Below are 22,036 nucleotides of genomic sequence, written 5' to 3' on the forward strand. Positions count from 1 at the left end.
ACGTGCTTCGGCCGAGACACGTCTACGCTGACCGGTTTGTGCGCGAGAACATTGCCTCACGCGTATGCTCGCTCTGTGTGGACCCGCCTATTCATCAAAATCGGCTCAGTAGTTTCAACGGAACGTGGCACAAATACAAACCCACATATATGGCATTCCACCTTGCTTTTGGTTTTCTAGTCAGGTTAAAATTTTGTCAGACGTTATATTTATATCAGCGGCCGATCGTGAAATTCCTAGGCATATCTTTGTCTCGTTCCCTGAGTCGACGGAGCCCCGCTTGCGGGACTTATTATTTCTGGACAGTTTGACCTTCGGGCATCTGAAGCAACCTAACAACTATTACTACCTATCTATGTATTGGTTTAATGAGACTACCGTCAATAATTTACTATTTGCCTGATCTTACGATCGGCCTCCGACATCACGTTACTGTAACCACATGCTGGATGAGTGTACAATTATACATGTAAATTTGAGGTAAACATTTTGTTTTAGCCTCACGGCATTGAAAATCACTAGGCTTAGGACTTTTGGTAGCATACCGTGGTTCTAGAATCCATGGAGTCGCAAAATTTTATTTATTAAAAGTCAAAGTAAATATTACATTTATATGTAAAAATTACGTAAATGCTAGTAAACAGGATAAACGATTGTACCTAGTCATATTCTTGTACCTACACAGTTTACACAATAAATATTTCTGATGGGGGTAGGAGGGTCGTTTTTGGAACATAGAATTTTTGATTTTTCTTTCATTTACCATCGTAAAAAATGTGTTTAAATAAGTATGTTTTGTTAGATACAGTTTTTTCTCCGATCAATATTTAATAACATATTGGGATTCTTCAGTATATCTTCGTAAATATTGATCGAAGAATAGAAGTGAACATAACACTCTTATTAAACACATTCTTCACGTAGGTAAAAGAGAAAAAAAGATCATCAAAAATTTTCTGTCCCAAAACCGACCCCCTACCCTATACCCCAACCATTTATTTAGTTTACCTTACCAGCGTTAACTTAATTTTTACATATAATATTTACTACGACTTTGAAAAAAAAAGTTTTGCGACTCCATAGATTCTAGAACCACGATATGCTACCAAAAGTCCTAAGCCTGAAAATCACAATCATAATGAAAAAAAAAAAACCTATGTGTGGGATAGATATATGTACCTAGATTGTTAAATAAAATAACAGATAACTTATCACATAATTGCTATTTATTAAATTAAGACAATCTAAAACAGTAGCAGATTGAAAACCGCGAACTTAGTACTTGGGGGCTGGCGACTCCTCCTTGGAGTAGTCTCGGATCGGAGAATAGAACTGTAAACAGAAAAAATGCATATTCTAAAAATATAAGCAAACACAAAAATATTTTGAGTCGAGATATGTACAGTCAGCGTCAAATACTTTGTAGCAACCAAAGTAGCCAAATAGTTCGGTACACCATATATTAAGTATGGTGTACCGAACTAATTGGCCACTTTGACTGCTACAAACTATTTGACGCTGACTGTACACATATATACATAATCGTCAAAAACTACATTTTGCTCCCATTCGTCGGACATGTCGTGTTGTTTCTCAAATGGGCATTTCTATTTCAAGTTGTACAGTCAAGGTATTAAATATCGACAAAAATATGTACACAATGCCTTAATTTACAGGCAATAAGGTCGTGTATACATATTTTTGGCATTTTGTCCGTATCGTTATTTAATACAAGTAAAAGCTGTACCTCCAACTCAATCACGAACTATTTTCATTTTTAGTGAGAAAAATTTCCCCATTTTTTTCATTCATTTGGTTAAGTTTTCAATGCAACCTTCTATGACGGTAACAAATCGGACAAACAAAAATTATATGAAATTTTAGGGCCACTTTTGTCTCGTATTAGGATCAAAAGAGCTCGCGATTCAGAGTTGGAATAACATAAAAAACCCAGAAACTAAATAGCAACTTGGGGTACTTTAAATAAAAATGCCCAAATGTCACACCACTCACACCAACATCATTAATGACTACAAGCAAATTTAAACCTTACTTGAAAGTACAAAGGTTACTTTGACAGTTTACACCATAACAGATATTAGCATTCTTGGTGCTATATGCATGACACAATAACAACTTACAACGCTTTAAAGTTTTTTCAAAATGTTAAAATCATGGGTTCATAGACCAAGTGCAAATCAATTCCAACTAAAGAAACACTTCTAAGAGGTTTCAAGCTTTACGAATAGTCAGTTCTCTATGTTGACAGTGGTAGTTAGTTCTACAATAGAGAAATAAATAAGCTTAGTGCTCACTCCATACATCAGTTTCCTTACTAAAATAAATAATAAGTTGTATGGGAGCTATGGTACAAGTAAGTAAGTAAGTAAATATTCTTAGTACAAGACTGCGGAGTGTTAGGGTTGGCCTCTGGAGCCTGAAGACGCAGGCGTCCATACCACCGACGTGGTATAAAAAAAAAAGGCCAGCCCTGTGCACATGAACAACGTAATTACCTGTTATACATATAATGAAAGTACCTTGTGCTGCTTGTTGCGGTACTCCTCCCAGGGCTCAGGGTTGTTCTTCTTGCTCCAGGACACCTCGGGTGACTTGGTGGCCAGGCGGATAACATAGAACACGGCACCCCCGCAGCCCAGCGCCGTGCACACATACAGAGGGATCAACTATTATATGTAAAAAAAATGTAAATCAACGAAAAATATTGTCAAATTTCTAATAGTTGTATAGATTTAGAAATGCACATAATATATTATGACATATATAATTGCCTAGCATTTGAATTTTAATCAAAAAATGTTTATTAAATAAGAGTAGTCACACTAAAATAAGTGGCAACAATTTTGATAGCCCAGACGGTGCAAGTGTCAAGTAAATGTCATAATTTCATGGAACTTTGACATTTAAAATAACCCGTGCACCGTCTGGGTTACCAAAATCGCTGCCAACTTATCTTGGTTTGACTCTAATATCTGATATTGTATAATTTACTATAGTGGTGGTGGGTTACTATTCTAAATGCAATTTTGTTTTTTTTTTTTTTACTTTTGTACCCAGCTTAATATAATACTACACTCAAAACCAGCCAACTGTTTCTTATAATATAATATACAAATGAGATAGTCACCTGACAAAATAATCTGTCTAATTGGTAAGTCTTAGGGCACAGACAAAAATATGACCCCTTATCCATGAAATAATGATAAAATCCAGCTACTTGACAAAGTTCAGTATTCAAAATTCAAGAATTTAATCTGCAAGTAAGTCAAGGGCTCTTTTGCAAGTCAATACATTTACGTTATATCATATAGAGACATGAAAAATACATAGAAACATTTATAAATACATCAGCCAATACCTAGGTAAACATTACATTGTAATAATCTTATAAATTAATAATTACCACAATATAACAGAGATGTATAGTCTCTATAGTTAATAATGCATTAAATTTGGAGATATAAAAGGTCCTCAAAGTCAGGGTAGTAATACTAATAAATTTGGAGGTGTAAAGTCTCTCCAAGTGTCAAAATAAAATTTATATTGAATAAATTGCATCAAGACTATTAAGCTTATTAACTAGTATGTATCCAATAAATCAATATCAAACATAACAAGCATAAAAACATAAGATTGAACAGCCAGTGACAACAGCACTCCAGGACACTGCTAGTAAAACTATGACTGTTTTTGAGACTGGATACTTGGCCATGGTTCCTTTTCTCCCAAGTAGTTGTCTATTTTATGGTATCCCTTTTTGAGAAATGCATTTTTGAGGTATTTCTTGAATGTAGTATAGGGCAGGTTCCATCCTCTAAGGGTACTTTGTATAAAATGTTATCAGTTACTCATGAAAGATTTTCTATCTTTCTGTAGATGAAACTTGGAGACTACTCACTTATGTTTGTTTCGTGTACGATAACTATGGATTTCAGACAGTTTCTTAAAGGACTTTATATTCTTATGCATACATATACACTATTTTAGCATTTCAGTACAAGAAGTAACAATTGTTTTTAGTTGTCACTCACAAGCGTAACTTACATTTTATACACGAGTTGTAACATGGAAAGGCCTATTTTATGATTTGTTTGCCAGAATGTATAAAAAAAACTCCATATTAGGATTTAGGCTATTCATTTGGTAATGAGGATATAAAGTTAAAGTAAATTATCTTAGATTAGAGATGAGAGGTGTTTATTATATTGCGAAGGCTGTGTCAGCTGTAGGTGCAAATTTATGTTTTACACCCTTATCTATGCGTAATGGCGTTGAATTAATTTCTAAGACAAATCCTAATGGAACATACAAAATACACTATTTTATCATTTCAGAATAGTCTGTTTAATAACATCAGTGACCTCTTCTACGCGTCATCTTTCGGTATACATAGAATACAGAACCATTTAATGATATTATAGGTTAATTATGTAAGAGCTGGATAGTTGCAATTTCTGCAGTAAATATTGATTTTTACTTACAGCCTTGTGCTTCCTCAAACTGGCCAGACTGAGTCCCTGCATTTTGCTATTGATTCACAATTAGATTGCTTGCACAAATTCTTCCCTACGTCGTCTCACTGACGAAAAACTCGATTTTTTTTTTTTTTTTTTGTTAGAATGGCTTTTGCTGCCAGGGCACTTTGCCAACGTCAAGTTTATTACGGACAAACTTAGGAGTGCACCTATGATTTAGCCCAGAATTTTGAATTTAGAGAATTATATACATAACATGAAAGATTAAACAATATAACATTAAAAATAAACACATATAGCTGTATACATACAAAATATTTAAAGACTTATATTATTTTTATCAAGGAAAAATGCCAACAGTTTTAATACATTGGGTTCAGAACTAGCTAGAAGAGACTTTACATTACAGGGGAGAGATACTTTGAATTTGAGCAAGAGATCGTAGAAGCAAAGACGGTTCAACGGACATTCGAAAAATATATGGTCAATTGTGCCTACGCCATAACCACATTGGCATTCCGGGCTACCTTTTACCTTTATCCTGAATAGAAATTCCGGAGAACACACATGACCCAGCCTTAGGCGAATCAGACTACTCGTTACTTTTTTTTTAAACTTAAATTTGAAAAACCAAGGCTTAGAATAAATTTTTCGTTGAATTTGAAAGAACTGTAATTTATTATTGGTAACCCAAAGATCTGACCAATCAGAATGTAGCTTTTCCGAGGAAACTACATCCAAGTCCTTACTGAAACATCGAAAGAAGGACCTATTACCGTTTGTAGCCGCCTCTTTTGCAGCTTCATCCGCTTTTTCATTGCCATGAATGCCTTTGTGGCTTGGAATCCATGATAATTGAACTACTAAATTTAGCAAATGGCAAGCGAAAAGAGCTTCTTTAATTAGGCAAATTATGGGGGATTTTGAGCAATTTTTAATAGAGCTACAGGTAATGGCCTGGATCGAGCTGAGACTATCAGAGAAAATTACCGATTTAGGCAATCTGTGTTCTATTATATATTTAACAGCTTTCAAAATGGCTACGCATTCTCCGGTGAAAATAGAGCAGACCGAGGGAAGTTGAAATTTGTGGGTTGACTTCAAATTGTCATGAATGAAAGCACATCCAACTAAACTATTATTTGATTTTGAAGCATCAGAGAAGAGTAAATCCCATCCCTGCCATTTAGTTCTTACTGTAGACAGGAATCTGTCATTGACGTCAGTCGAACTACGGTTGACTCCTATGTTCACTGATTTTTGCTGGAACATAAGGGCCTCGAAAGGCACTGTATAAATGGGAATCTTAGGGAATTGGATTAACGGAGCCTCAATATTATTTAATCTAACTAGACTAGTAACAAGATTTGGTTTTGGTCTTCTAAGCCATAACCGATTCACTTCAACATGAGATTGTAATAGTTGAAGCTTTGGGAAGATCGGGTGATTTTCTAATTGAGCAACACGGAATAAATATCTATCAGCTAAATACTGGCGACGAATCTTTAAGGGGGGATCAGCGCATTCTACTTGAAGCGCTCTAATGGGAGAAGATCTCATGGCGCCAGTAACTATTCTTAGGGCTTTAGATTGAATCCTATCTAGTTTTTTAAGATCTTTTTTACGGCATGGCTCAATTATAATGGAACCAAAATCAAGAATAGACCTAACTAAAGCGTTATATAATAATTTCTGAGAATATGGGTGGGCTCCCCACCATGAGCCTGATAGGGCTCGAATGATATTCAAATTTTTTTCACACTTTCCAATTGTACTATTAATATGTTCAATCCATAATAGTTTGGAATCAAAGGTCACACCTAGAAATTTTACATTCCTATGGACCGGGATGGCTTGAGAACGAAATGACACATTAATAGGAGGGCAATTTCTGCCTCTGAAAAAGACTAGAGCAGAGCTCTTAGAAGGTGACAAGTCTAAACCATGGGCATCTAGCCAAAGACCCAGAGAAGCAAGAGAATTGTTTATGTGATGGGACGCATCAACGACGTTCCTATGGGCCGAATATATTGCAATATCATCCGCATACTGGAGGACATTGCAATGCTGGTTGATGGACTGATCTAAGTCAGAAGTATATATACTGTACAGTAATGGACTTAAAACCGAGCCCTGTGGTAGACCTCTCCAAACAATTTTTGGATTATCATGCATATTAAGCACTCTTAATGTAATTTTTCTGCCTGATAACAGATTATTAATGAAAAGCACAACCTTCTCCGGAATTCTTATGGAGCGCAATTTCCTGCAGAGAACCGGGAGGAGAACATTGTCATAGGCAGCTGATATGTCTAGGAAGGCTGCAACAACAGATTGTTTTTGAGAAAAGGCTATTCTGATATCTGTCGATAATAGAGCATGGCTATCAGTAACACTTCTTCCTTTTCTGAAGCCAAATTGGGACTCTGAGAGAAATCCCGAACTCTCAACATACCATTCCAATCTGTTTTTAAGCATATGCTCAACTATCTTGCATAGTACCGAAGAGAGAGCAATGGGGCGATAAGAGTTGAAATGCTCGGGATCTTTTCCTGGTTTCAGAATAGGAAGAATGATTTGGTGCTTCCACGATTCAGGGATATCACCCGACTCAAAAGTTTTATTAATTAGATCTAAAAAGAAATCATGGCATGTTGAGCCAGCTTTTTTCAAAAAGGAGTACACAATACCATCAGACCCTGGGGATGAGTCAGTTACTGCAGTAAGAGCCGTTTTGAGTTCATCTAAACTAAAATCCTTATCCAATAGATTGTCCGATCTGTTAAAAGAGTAAGTAACTGGAATATCAAACTCATTAGGAGCAATAGGAGGGGCTAGTTTATTTAAAAAATCATTAATCCAGTTGAAAGACGATCCAGAGGCTGACACAGGAGCAATGCCTCTACGAAATCTCCGTATATTCCTCCATACTAGCGTAGAGGGAGTCGAGGGGGAAATAGATTCACAAAAAGAGTTCCAACCGTCAGATTTCTTCATTGAGAGAATTTTACGACATTTCGCTCTTATTTTTTGAACTTGATGTAATTTTCAATAGATATATTTTTAGTATATTCCAATTCAGCCTCATTTCGTTCTTTTACCGCGGCAGAACACTCTGAGTCCCACCATGGTTGTGAGGGCTTATTATTACGACGGACGAAGGGTTTTTTAAGAGGGATGGATTCCTCTGCTGATTTATGGATAGCAAAGACGAATGACTCGTGAGCGGAATTTAAGTTTGGGTGAGTGACAGATAAGAGGGACTGAATTTTGTCATCTAAAGTGGAAGAATATTTATCCCAGTCTGCTTTACCTAGTCTATACTTTAGTAACGGGGGAAGAGAGGCCGAGGAATTAAGGTTTCCAGGTAAGGAAATAAATATAGGGAAATGATCACTATTATGAGATAGGGAAGAGATATTCCATGATAGTTGAGGGGCTAAATTGGATGAACAAAGAGTTAAGTCTACTGCTGAGGAAATCTGATTAGGGGCCGTACGTCTCGTTGGTCTGCCGTCATTTAAACAACAAAGGTTCAATTTATCTAATAAACCAAGTAAATACCTGCCATTGCTATCAGAAGTGCCTGAACCCCAGCACGCATGGTGACAGTTCAGATCGCCCATAATAACAATCGGATTGGGAATATTCTTTACAATTGAGAAGAATTCGTTCAAATTTGCTATAGAAGGATGCGGAATGTATACTGAAACGTAAGAAATATTATTAATGCTGGCTGCAACAATATAAATGTTATCTGAGTGAACGGGAAGTTGTAACTGGTAGAAGGGGATTTTGTTATTAATTAAAAGGGCCGAACCATCCCACCCATCCATCCTGTCATCTCTTAATGCTAGAAACCCCGGCAATTTGAAGAATTGCTGGGGTTTAAGCCAAGTTTCGCTTATAGCAAAAAGCATTGGGTTATATTTATTGTAAAGGTATGATAATTCCGATTTTTTGTTTAAAATACTACGCGAATTCCATTGTACTGCCGTACACATCTTGAAGTCTTTTATTAAGCATAACGCACAGGGATTCAATTTTGGAAGCAGCGTGGTACGGTAAATTGTCTAAACTAAGAAGCATCAACAAGGAGGTTAGAAGAGAATCAAGGACCCTGTCATTTAGTTGAGTTTTTCCACGGAAAGAATCCTGGGGTTGATGGGAAGACGAAGGCAAGAAAGAGTTGACACTGTCAGGGTGATTCCCTAAGTCTGCATTCGGCATTTCGCGAAGAGCACAACCATTTTGAGGATCAGGGATTCTGTAACTATTAATTATTGCTTGATGGGCTATCTTATCATATCCCGATTGGAGAGGGGCCCTAGGTTTCCTGGTGATAGCAATGGTTTTTTTGTAAGATGATGTAGCAGTCGATTCAGCAACTTCGGCGTAGGATCGTTTTGATGAGGGGAAGAGATGGGAGGCTTCACTAAATGATATAGCCTCCTCCGACATAGCAGCTTTAATTTTAAGTTGCCGATTGTATTCCGGGCATTTCTTGTCATTGGCTGGATGAGCACCAGAGCAGAAAAGGCACACTACATCATTAAATGAAGTACACTGCGAGCTAAGGTGTGACTGGCTGCATTTTGAGCAGCGAGGCTGTGATCTGCAGTGTGCCATAACATGGCCGTACCTGCAGCATTGCCGGCATTGAATTACCGGCAAATTGTACTTATCAGTGAGAAAAGAGTTGTGAAATAGGAACACTCTCTGGGGTATTTTTTGCCCATCGATAGTTAAAGCCACTGTCTCCGTGGGAATCCATTCATGACCTTCACCTACCTTCTTTTTTGCATTGAGGCGTCTCGCCTTAATAATCTTACCAAATCCTTCAGGCGTTACCGTACCCGCTGCTACTTCTTCATTGGACAGATCCTTGGGAACATTTCGAATAATAAACATTCTTGCCACGTTGAAAGTCGGGATAAACGCAAGGTAACGAGAGTTCTCTTTATTGACTGTTTCTAGGAACCTGTTAGCAGAAAGACCGTTAGCAAATTCAAGGCTTAACCGATTCCTGCCTATCTTACGGACTCCCCCCTCGAGCAGACCTTTAACATTATTAGAGCACAAATATTGCCCAAATTTCACGGGGTGTAGTGTAACGTCATGTGCATTATCAGGAGATGAATCTGACTTCATCTGCACGTGAATCACATATGGACCAACGTCCGATTGAGTGTAGCACTGCCTACCAATGGGGGGCGATGCGGACGCTTGAGTTTTCATCGATTGACTTATTTTTGTTTTTTTTGGAATGTCAGTCGAGGTCTCCTTTAAATTAATCGCGGGTCTTTTAAGGGATGACGATTTAGCCAAAACGTACTCGTCTTCCATATCAGGAGAGATTGATGCTTGGCGATCTACCGCCGGAGGACTTAAAGGGGAGTTTGACTCCATCGTAAGATTATCGGCCGGCCTGGGTGATGGGCTAGAAGAACCCATCACTCTGCCGGCCATATGTAAACGAACTGAACCCAACAAAATGAAATATATATACAATAATTGAACAAATAAATAAATAAAATAATATTTGCATAAAATTCGCCCCTAGATTGAATAAAATAAAATTTGAGCCGAGAAGATTCTAAACGTCACAACCCGTCCCGCACTCCGTCCAAAGACCTCTAAAATAGTTTTCAAAAACTCGATTATTCTTCTCGTATTCTAGGGCGCCGTCGGTAAATTGTCAAATGTGGGGTTGCTATTGAAAAAAAAAAATCTGTCAGTTTTGATTTTGTAATAAATGAAATATTTAATATTAGAATAACATAAAACATTACAAAAATAATTTTATTTAAAGTAAAATTAATTATCTCGTTGCGTTATGCTGATTGTATTAATGTTTGGCAGAATAAAAATATCTTTAGCCCGACACCTGAGAATGAAAAAAATTAAGAATTGCAATAAACTTTTGACAAGTGAAGTGCATCTAAAAATTAAAAGGTTTTTATTGTTATAACCTATTTTTAATGATTTGGTGCTACAAAAGCGGAAAATATTTTAGAATAAAGCGCAGGCTCAGTCCACTTTCAAGATGAGCTTTTTGTTGTAAGTATCAGAGTGCGTGTGGTTGCCGGAAAGGTCTATTTATAACCGGACGATCTTCCGTCCGCTGACGTCTTGTTTACGTTCGTGCGGAGTTTGGGCAGTAATTAAACAGATTGGTGCCGGGCGCGGCGCTGGCCGCCCTAGCGGGCCCCTTGGCCTGCAGTGCCTGCGAGCGCCGCGACCGAGAGCGCACGGGCCAGCCCTTTGTCAACACATTTTGACTCACTCCGCCCTCGTCTCGGACTCTCGGTAAAATTCCTATCCTTCAGTACCCCATAGCCGAGAACCCGTTTCAGCTGTTGCCACATATAAATTGATCTTTGATGAAGAATGTAGTACTGTTTATCCAGTTACTATTTTTTAATCCCTCTTTTTCCCATTACATTAAATCCCATAAATGTTAATGGAAACGATAATCTCATGCAGAATCTCTCCTGCGTTACTTATACTTTATACAATTGTGTGTTAAGAGAAGATGTGCTATGTTCCAGTGGGAGCAGGTCCAACAAGACCTTCAAGCCAAAGAAGAACATTCCGGAAGGCACCCACCAGTACGATCTGATGCGGCACGCGGCGGCCACGCTCGGCTCCGGCAACCTGCGCCTCGCGGTGCTGCTGCCCGAGGGAGAGGACCCCAATGAGTGGATTGCTGTCAACAGTAAGTTTATAACCCTCCTTGTAGCTAGCAGTGGGACTTTAGTTGATTAAGTCACTCAAACTTGAAATTTAATTCATTGACATAAATCTCTGCACTTGAAAGATCATGAAGCCCTTGCAAAAGCTTTACATTTCTAATAAAGTACTCAATGTATGGTTGACTGAGCTTGACATGGAACAAGTAATCTATTTCCTGGACTGACATTTCGAACATTGTACACAGAGCGAGCATACGCGCGAGGCAATTTCCTTGCGCACCAACCGGCCAGTGTAGACGTGCCTCGGGCACTTTTAGTACATGTTTATTTAACATAACCATACTAATTTTGTTAAAAGTTTCTTCAAAGTTTGAATGTTTTTCCCGTTACATTATCCAATAAGACAGCAAAATTTCTGTAATTTTGATCTAAATCCAAATGGTCTTAGCATTAACATATTATTACCCTTTTGACTGCCAAAGATGTCAATGGATGCGTGTGGCTACAGCCCATATCAACCTTTTCGCATTGTGACAAGGTTCACAATGAGACGGCACACAATTAGTATTCAGAGGGTTAATTATGTTACATTTTCCTCTCCATATCAACCTAATTCCATGTATAATTATATCAGTTCCTGTGAGTCATGTTGCCATACTGTAACTACAATGGAGCCAACAGGAAGCTGCTCATGCCACATGCTTGTGTTCAACTATAACAATCATTATGAATATCAATGAATAATTCTTATTCTATTGTGGCATAATTATAGTACAATTAATTAAATCAATTGGGGTATTTGACCACCCACTGTTGTACTAATAGTTGTGGCTGAGTGTTCTTTTAACTGACAATTTTTTAACCATATAATAAATAAATAATCCAAGTTTTAACTCTCACCCCATAATTTCATCCTACCTACTAAAATAATATTTAGTTATTCATTTGAGAATTTTTGATTAAAACCCCTAAATATCAATTTAGAAATATATAAAAAATCTAGAGTTTTCTTATGCAATAGTTCATTTTAGAGATGGAGAGTACAAAAAAAAAGCTTATGATTTCACAAATTTTTAAATGTCGGTAGTATCCCTAAACATCAATTTAATTTTTTTTTAAGTCTAGAGTGTTTTAATGCAATATATCATTTCTAGAGGGTGGGAGTGAAAAAAAAAACAGTACTAGTTTGAATCTCTCTATTGTCCATGGTTAACTGAGTTTTATCTGAATTTAGAATGATATTGACAGTACATTATTTTGTATTGTAACAAAATACCTTTCAATCAAGCCTTTACCAATACTGTTTCAAAAGTAAAATAAGTGCAACCTTTCTCACTTGGTCTATGACCAATTAATTATTTTTAATGAGAAAACTAGAATATCAGGTGCTGATAAATATTATTAAGAACCAATAAAGCAGTGAGTCATTGTTTGATAACAGTACCACTCCCACTTCACTTAATTGAGTCTGTATTTATTGATCCCGACTGCACTCGCTGTGGGGGACATGCAGTTAGGGACCATTTTACTGAGACCTATGGCAAATAATATAATAGATACAATATAAACTTAATGATTATATCAATCTGGCCAAAGATAGTAAACAAAATGAGAAATACAAAGGAATCGAGGAAGGGGGGAGACGTATACATTTAGTTATAATTTTAATGCGCCTTGGCGACGCCATTGTTGCTGGAGACGGCGGATGAACATAGGCTACTTTATTATACTTATTTTTGCGAAATGGCATATGGCATAATAATTGGGCAGGGCAAATATACCCCGCAAGGTCACAGCATAATAATTCCTTCTTAGCCAATGTCTCAAAGGAAAACATTAATATGGCATAACTTTTCCCAGCCGTGGACTTCTTCAACCAAATCAACATGCTGTACGGCACCATCACCGAGTTCTGCACCGAGGAGGCCTGCGCCGTCATGTCCGCCGGCCCCAAGTACGAGTACCACTGGGCGGATGGACTGGCTGTGAAGAAACCCATCAAATGCTCTGCACCCAAATATATTGACTATTTGATGACCTGGGCACAAGATCAGCTGGACGACGAGACACTCTTCCCTTCCAAGATAGGTAAGTTTATCTATCTACTACTACTAGGAGGCCTGCGCCGTCATGTCCGCTGGCCCCAAGTAGGAGTACCACTGGGCAGGCGGACTTACTGACAAAAGCAAATGCTCTGCACACAAATATATATACTATGTATTTGATGCCCTGGGTACAAGATCAGCTGGATGATGAGACACTGTTCCCTTCTAAGATAGGTAAGTAATCAATCACTATATTACTAGGGCTTGTGTTGTGTATGAGTGTCAAGTATGTAGATAGATTAGCAGTCAAGAAACAAAGAAGAAAGAAAGATTATTATTCTAGTAGATCCTCACAAAATTTGTTTCTTTCTGTCCCTCCTTTCTCCTAAAAATTTTATAATTGTTCGTTCACATTTCGGGCTGTTCGCCTGTGGAGCTCTCTCCCTATCGAATTAAGACGCGCTCAATCCCTAGCTATTTTCAAATCCCACCTTAAAGACTATTATCTGTCCCTTCCTTAGTGTCTCTGGTCGCATTACTGGCAATCAAACTTGGCTACAATTTATAGTATTGGAAACGTATATATGTATGCTGTATATGTAAGTAGTTTTGTTTTCTTTTTTTTATACTACGTCGGTGGCAATCAAGCATACGGCCCGCCTGATGGTAAGCAGTGTCCGTAGCCTATGTACGCCGGCAACTCCAGAGGAGTTACATGCGCGTTGCCGACCCTAAACCCGCCCCCCCGCATTGAGCTCTTGCAACCTTACTCACCGGCAGGAACACAACACTATGAGTAGGGTCTAGTGTTATTTGGCTGCTGTTTTCTGTAAGGTGGAGGTACTTCCCCAGTTGGGCTCTGCTCTAGATCTGGAATGACATCCACTGGCTGTGCCCTACCACACAAAGTGAGATGACATTCGCAATGCCCATACCTCTCTTTTGGACGTAGTTTAAGGACGTACCCGGGTCCAAAAGTTTGTATATATAAGTATTGTTATATTGTTGTAGATTTAGTATTTATAACTTTTCTCTTTAGAGTTATGTAGTTTCCAATCTAGTTTTTTGCACCTCTTAATAGTTAAATTAATATTATCACTTCTCCGCTACCTAAAGGTTTTCCGGTAGAGATCGCTCTTTAGCGATAAGACCGTCTGTTGTCACCTCTGTCTTCATGTACTATGATGTCTCTCTGTAAATGTTAAGAGGATTTGTATTGTATTGTATTGTATTGTATTGTATTGTATTATTTGATTGGTCCAAGAAGTTCCACTGGTACCAATTGTGAGTGAATGTTATTTCTTCGTATTGATAATGATAATGATGCTTACCTTAGATTCTACTCTTTTTTACAGGGGTCCCATTCCCGAAGAACTTCCAGAGCATCGCGAAGACGATCTTAAAGAGGTTGTTCCGCGTGTACGCCCACATTTACCACCAGCACTTCCCTCAGGTAACAATAACAGTTGTGTAAGTGGCGGGATCGATGGGGCGTTCCAATCAGCAAAAGACAGTAGTTTCGACGGCTAATGATTTATTTTAAACTTGGCGGCTTTATACAATTTGTAACAGTGCACAAAAAAGGTAACAGTATGCAGGAGCCCCACCCTCAGCACGAACGTAACCACCGGGTTCAATTTTATTACTACGTAATCAGTCTCCGAGTATCTCTAGACAGAAAGTACACAGAGCAGCTGATACTTCGTATAAACAAACACCCGTGTCACCTATCGAATCTATCCAATAAACAAAAATCAAACTTAGAACTTAACTAATCTACGAAAGACTAACGCCTGCGCGTTCTATCTCGATGCCACCGCCATCTAGTGAGCGGTTTGCATACTAATGTTTAATACATGCCATGAAACTGTGATAGACTAATGCTTGCGCGTTCTATCTCGATGCCACCGCCATCTAGTGAGAAATTGGGTAAACTGTCCGTATTGGAAGTGGGGCTATGTTACAGTTGTACTATCATTATTGGAGGAATATTTACACGGTACGGTCTATTATTGTATCGCGAGAAAAATGAGATGTCTTGTTAACCACACGTATAGGCATCGGCGCCAGAGTTGAACTCATACATACAATAACATGCAATTTAATGACAGCTGGGGATTTGAAGATGGAACAATAGGTTTCGTCGGTGTATCCCATTCGCCCCGCCGGGCACAGATATAGGCGCTTCATATAAATAATTCGGATGTATCCCCGCCTCATTAACAGAGGCGGTCACGAGGGGCAGGGACAAATGGAAATAAGTGCACAAATCACGGTTTTTTCGGCTACTTTTTTACTTGGTGATATTTGGTGGGGTTATTGGCTAACCCCCCCCCTCCCCCACATAACCTCACGTGTATTTTTAATTTAATTTTTCATTCGACTTAATTTTAAGATTAATAGTATTGTATAAAGTAGATCTTGTTTATCCTCGCTATTTAGGGGGCGTCCATTAATCGCGTCATACGTTTTTGGCTTGTTTTAGACCCCCCCCCCCCCCCATGGTGATCTTTGGTGATATTTTCAGGACCCCCCCCCCCCATCCAATATGACGTGTATTTTTTTCGATAACTAAAGAACAGTTTTCTAACAAATGAACCTAAGTACACGTGAAGGATAATAAGGGCGGAAAACTATTATTTTTATTTTATTGACATAATACAGTATAGCACAGATGAAAAAAAAAATACACGTGATTGGTGTCCATACCTCCCCGTCCCCTGTGGTGATCATTGGTGATTTTTTGCTGACCCCCGCCCCCCCCTATACAATATGACGCGATTAATGGACGCCCCCTTATAAGTGCGAAGTGAAGATGTATGTTTAAAGAAACCATGAAAAAGTATATGGTAGATATTTTTTCTTAGTTTCGTTCACTATGAAGAAATACACGTGAGGTCTCCTTATACGTCGAGCGGCTCGGCCAAGGTCGCGCTCGCCCGAGGAAAACGTGCGCTCTGCCTCGGCCGAGGCACGTCTACACTGACCGTTTTGTGCGCCTCGTGCTTATGCTCGCTCTGTGTGGGTGCCTATTCGATCACAGCGCTAAGAGCGACAATCGCCTCTTGAATAAATTATTTGACCAAATCGTATTTGTCCAGGTGGTGACGCTGGGCGAGGAGGCGCACCTGAACACGTCGTTCAAGCACTTCATCTTCTTCGTGCAGGAGTTCAGCCTCATCGAGCGGCGCGAGCTGGCGCCGCTGCAGGAGCTCATCGAGAAGCTCACCGCCAAGGACGCGCGATGAGGTCCGGTGGCACCCATCACCCTCGCGGGCTGACTTGCACTTTGTGGCTTCATTCATAAGGTCTACTTTTCATGTCACATAGGAATCAAACATTTTTGATAGCAAATGAATGTCTTTATGATTATTGATATGGTACTGTTCTTTTACACAAAAAAGAAGTTTTTTTTTTGTTTATGTTCAAATCGTTTATTTTTGATGTCATTAAAAGAACTTTTGATTTTAAAAACTGGTAAAATCGTCTTAAGAAATTAGTTAATTATTAAGTCCAGTTTTTCAAACAGTCCACCCACCCACAAACTTGTCAATACAATTGAACTTTCTGTCAAAAAAATAATTGTAATGGCTGAAGATGGATCCTTTTCGCTAAATTGCGTCGTATTAAAAGTGATTTTGTCTTTTTATAAATGTTGATTGAAAAGTTGATTGTTGAGTGAAAGTAGACTTTATCAATAATGCAATAAGGTGCAGTTTAAAAGTAAAGTAACCTAAATATGCACATTAGGAAAAAGTGACTTTGTAAGTGCTTTCAGTAACATTTAGAAGTAAATTCTAAAACATAATTTAGCAATAGAAAATTCCTAAAACACTTCGTAGGCAGAGGCAGACCATAATGTTTAAAGAACGTATGATGACCAATTCGTGGAATTTCTAACTGTCAAAAATATTAAAAAACGGCTAGTATGTAATTTTGATACTGAGGTCTGTATGGTTTCACATTTGAATTAACCTAAAGGGTAACATTTTCTATTTATAGATACAAATAAATAAATTTGACACCAAAAAATAAGCCATGTAGTTTTGAAAAAAAAAAGAAGTTTGTAAAATAGATTTTGATGGATCGACAATACAAAAAAGCTAAATTGTAAGGTATAAAATTAATACAATTCGCTTTAACCCTTAAGCGTAAGTAAATAAAGAAAAGTATAAGAATATGACCTTTAGCTTGCAAAGTGCGTCGACCCTCACTGCCCAAAATTTGTAAAGTATATTTTGTAGCGTTTCCTTGTAACTCTCACGTATTAGGCTAAGGTTTCGAGTGTGCCTCGCGTAGTTGACCCCAGCTTGGCCCTTCAGCACTAAAAGCTACTTTTTTGAGTACTGTACATTTAGCCCAGCTGCAGAGGTCACTGACCCCCTTTGAATTTTTCTGGCAAGGGTCAATTACCTCTGCAGCTCACTGAACCTACTACAATAGAATATTACATACCTAGGACAGTAAAGAAAGTAATACCTCAGATCACATAGAATTGTCGGCCGAAGCGAAGCCGAGGTCTAAAACATATGATCTGAGGCTTTCTTATTTACTGGCCGAGGTGTGTATTTTTATGTTTGACGGAGCCGGAAAGCGGCAACTTCGTTTATTTTAGCGGATCGCAAGTCGACGCTTTCCGCACAGAGAACGGAGAAATATTTTGCATAAGCACGCGCGCAATATACGACAAGCCTTATTGGCTCCACAAATTAACATGTGTCAGATATTTTCCAAAGTTTCTTTGAGCGAGATATTATTACGCTTATTTCGATAAACGTTTTATTCGTATAATTCTCTTGTTTTAGTATATAGAAGACAGACAAATTACCCCCTGTTACTGATGTGTGTTGGCGTTTAGTGCTGAAAGGTCAAGTTACATACTAACATACTATATACATATAGAAAACGTGTCTCAAAAATAGTAGCATAAAACGTTTATGAGGGCAATTTGAATTAAGCTAATCTTAGCTAGTACCTATGATAATTTCAAAATGTTTTGATAACCGTAAAACCACCCAACTATAGTCCAATACTGCAACTATGGTCCACAAGTTCAAAAGGAAATCATTTATACCAAAATGGCTTAGTTTTCTATTCAATTGGATGTTATCTATACCAATGTTCATTTTGGTTTACTCCTAGTTTTATCTTCCATTTATAAACATACTTTGCCTTAGAACTACAAAAATATAGTAAAATACACACCTGAACGAGAAAAATTGAGTTTATTTGTGGACCATAATTGGGAACTTTGGACTATAGTTGGGTGGTTTTACGGAATATGTAAAGATATTACTATTTTTAAGACACTCCGTTTGGTAAGTTTGTGATAATGAATGTAGGGGATTGATATATTTATATTTGTGCGTAAATTTATCGAATCGAAAACCCGAACTCGACTGAGAAAGCAATGGCCTAAAATACGGAATATTATATTAATTCCTGTCGCAAGTGTGGTGTACTAAATTGTAATATTTAGTGTTTCAAGCCATTGGATTTGTAAATAGCTGTTGCCTCCTCGGCAGTAGCGGTACTGACATTTCTGTATTTCTTATATCGTAGTTATAGATAAATTGTCCTTTTAAAGAGCTTTTCCTTTAATTATTATTAATTAAAATAAATGGCGTGTAAGCTGATTGATGGTTCCATTAAAAAAGTAAAGCGCCGTAAACCTTGATTTTACATCCTAGGCCCTAAAATGACAATTCAGCCTCATTAGTTTATGCAGACAATCAACAAAATTGGTCAAGGTCAATTCATGTTTTAGTTCAAGGTAGTTTCTTTGAACTATAACAATTAATTTTTTCTCAATCTGGTTTAGTAGCTGCATTGAATTATTTGCTGTCGTATGTAACGCGAATATGGAAAACCACACAAAATGTATGTAGTGCCAAATGGCTTAAAAACTTTGAAACTATTGAAACGAATGCCTTGCTAGTTATGTTGCAGCGAAACATTTTCGATATCCTAAATGAGATTTAGCAATGAGACCTAATCATATGAGTCTAATAATTTTACTATCAGTACGCATAGATTAGTATATATTATACTGTAAGATGGGTTGCTCCGTATATGTTGTTCATATTATTATTATGTTAAGTTACTTATTTATTTATTGTGATGTCGTAACATAGTTTTTCATCTTAAATCAATTCTAACGCTAATCTAAGATTAATTTATATTTACAAATGTATTCGATTATTTTCATTATATCATTGTGTGGATTGAGTGTTTATTAAAGACTACATTTAACGTAGGTGTGATTTGTACCGTCAAGGTTTGTTGGTCACTTGATGTATTTAATTTTCTACCGTTACTCTTTATATCTATCAATACAGGTACAGTCCACCAAATAGGCTCGGCCCCCGTAGAACCATGTCAAAGTGACGGTATGAATAAAATCGTAAGGAATCTCTCTCTAATTGTCAATTTGAAATGGTTCTACGGTGGCTTAGTTTTCTAATGGATTGAGTATCCTTTGGTATGCTTAGGAGCGGAGCTGCTCCATATATATTCAACCAAATTCAACTTAAACATGAAGATATCATGGTTGCTAAATAAATAGCATAAGTTTGTATGCTTTTATGTACTAACAAAAACACTGATCCCATCGCTGCGCCTTCTGCCTGCAGTCTGCAGTCAATCAATACCTTAAGACGACCTTAATGGCCTAAATTACTGGTTCCAAATCAGGAACATACATCTGTATGTATGTTCCTAATTTGGAACCAGTAATTTGAAAACACCCAACTTGTCAATTTTCGCGCCTACATTTTTTAAATTTGCCATGTCGCTTGAAATAAATACAACACAATTAAATTTGCCGCCATTTTCTACTGACAAGTGCCAGAGTATAAATTAAAAGGGACGATTTCATGGTAGTCACTTCGCGCCCGCGTTCCGCTCAGTGTGGCGTTCCCTCTGGGTGGGACTTGATCGTTTTACAAATAAGAGCTACATACAAAAAAATATTTTTAGATCAGTGGTATATTGCAATGAATTAGATCGATGCTATCTAATGAGATTATTTATTAATATTTTGTGTTTGTTGCGAAAAATCTGCACTTCCCATACCTTTTGTGCTGAAATTTTTTGTATAATTTGATAGAATTTAAAATGAAGTATCCTTTTGGACGGCGCTATCTCTAATCTCATATCGTAGGAGCTAAGTGTGTAGATATTATTGACGCATTTACATCGACGCGCCACTCAGCGCCCGATATGTTTATTTAATTTAGTTAATGTATGACGCGAACAATTATATAATAAAAAGTGAATAAAACCCATAATCTGCCTTTGTTCTGAACATACCTACATATGATTAGTTTACTTACATCCTAGGCAACTGTTTATGGTCTCGTAATTCCGACCAGAATGAGGCGCTCTTCGAACCTACCAAATTTTATTAAAGTCCGACGTAAAGTCAAATCCACAAAATAAACGGTAAGTTGAGATTGAGCCCAATTCCATAGATTATTTACCGAGCGTTAGTGAAGGCCGCCGTTTCAGCTTGGGCAAAAATACTTTCGTATGTCCGGATGTTCTCCACTACAGATCGCAATTGATTTTTTCTCTACGATTTTCATGACCCGCTCAATAATTTTTGGTAAAGCCTCGATTGTTCAAAAACGAATGAGGAAGTTGCACATGTGGGGCAATGTAATCGGATCCAAATTTCGAGTTGCTTCCTTATGTCAGCTTAGAATTGACTTTTAAATTATGATATTGAATATTTTTTTTATTACGTTTGTTTGGATTTGATTTTTTGGTATTTCATAGTTAGTATTTTCCTCGCGTTGGTGTGGTGGAAAATTTTGTTTCACTCTGAAGCAATAGTGCATTGTGCAACGAAGGGGTAAGTGAATTTTTGGATACGAGGGTGATTATTAAAGACCCGAGTTTGCAATATTCTTACCCCCGGAGTTACACACAATGTTTTTCATCACACTTGCGAAGAAAAAAATAAATTTTAAACGAAATAATTCTTACATACATATCAAACATTCGTCCGGCATTTTGTAATTTCTTGACAGATTAGCATCGAGGGCACAGACCTATCCGGCATTCAGCCACGATTAATATAATGTAAAAATATTTTAAACGGCTGTTAAATTAATCAAATTATTTAATTTTAAACATAAACAAAAATATTAAATTATAAACATCAGTATTTTAATATTAACACTCATTTATGCTACTTGGTTTGTATGAATAACTGACATAATTAAAAAAGAAAGCTATAACTCCCTAGTAAGTTTTAAGTTAGTTTTAAGCAAAGTATGCTCGCGGGGCTTCAGAGCCACTCGTTATCGCTATGGTCGTCTCCCTAAGAGTACTGTACGGACGAACATTGCAAAGTTATAAATATAAAAAAATACAGTTATATCTATAGCACCCTGGGGTCTAGGAATAATAATAAAAAATAATTCAGCCTATATACGTCCTACTGCTGGGCACAGGCCTCCTCTCATGTGCAAGAGGGCTCGGGCTATAGTCCCCACGCTAGCCCAATGCGGATTGGGGATTCACATACACCTTTGAATTTCTTCGCAGATGTGTGCAGGTTTCCTCACGATGTTTTCCTTCACCGAAAAGCTAGTGGTAAATATCAAATGACATTTCGTACATAAGTTCCGAAAAACTCATTGGTACGAGCCAGGATTTGAACCCACGACCTCCGGATTGAAAGTCGGACGACATATCTACTCGGCCACCACCGCTTATTAATAATAAATTAGGAATAATAAAACTACTTATTTTATCATATCTATTTATTAATATACGAATTTTATACATACTT

At 37.6% G+C, this 22,036-nt stretch overlaps 2 protein-coding genes across 4 annotated transcripts; one reads left to right on the forward strand and one right to left on the reverse strand.

Annotated features, from left to right (window-relative positions):
- Positions 1-1,204: 1,204 nt before the first annotated feature.
- LOC133515711 (cytochrome c oxidase subunit NDUFA4) lies at positions 1,205-10,187 on the reverse strand. 2 transcript variants are annotated; one of them, XM_061848264.1, is made up of 4 exons: positions 10,147-10,187; positions 4,503-4,606; positions 2,541-2,687; positions 1,205-1,332 (listed from the first exon to the last, which is right to left on the reverse strand). In XM_061848264.1, the coding sequence occupies exons 2-4, from the start codon at positions 4,542-4,544 to the stop codon at positions 1,276-1,278; spliced, it is 246 nt and encodes an 81-aa protein (XP_061704248.1). In that variant the 5' UTR covers positions 4,545-4,606; positions 10,147-10,187; the 3' UTR covers positions 1,205-1,275. The 2 variants fall into 2 exon arrangements, with proteins under 2 accessions (XP_061704248.1, XP_061704247.1); XM_061848263.1 differs by lacking the exon at positions 10,147-10,187 and having other exon boundaries at positions 4,503-4,634.
- Positions 10,188-10,389: 202 nt separating this feature from the next.
- On the forward strand, positions 10,390-20,525 carry LOC133515710 (MOB kinase activator-like 1). 2 transcript variants are annotated; one of them, XM_061848261.1, is made up of 5 exons: positions 10,390-10,556; positions 11,048-11,214; positions 13,052-13,279; positions 14,592-14,689; positions 16,338-20,525. In XM_061848261.1, the coding sequence occupies exons 1-5, from the start codon at positions 10,543-10,545 to the stop codon at positions 16,482-16,484; spliced, it is 654 nt and encodes a 217-aa protein (XP_061704245.1). In that variant the 5' UTR covers positions 10,390-10,542; the 3' UTR covers positions 16,485-20,525. The 2 variants fall into 2 exon arrangements, with proteins under 2 accessions (XP_061704245.1, XP_061704246.1); XM_061848262.1 differs by lacking the exon at positions 10,390-10,556 and adding an exon at positions 10,675-10,805.
- Positions 20,526-22,036: the final 1,511 nt, after the last annotated feature.

This window comes from Cydia pomonella, chromosome 3 (genome assembly GCF_033807575.1).
Source record: "Cydia pomonella isolate Wapato2018A chromosome 3, ilCydPomo1, whole genome shotgun sequence".
Taxonomy (NCBI): Eukaryota; Metazoa; Arthropoda; class Insecta; order Lepidoptera; family Tortricidae; genus Cydia; species Cydia pomonella.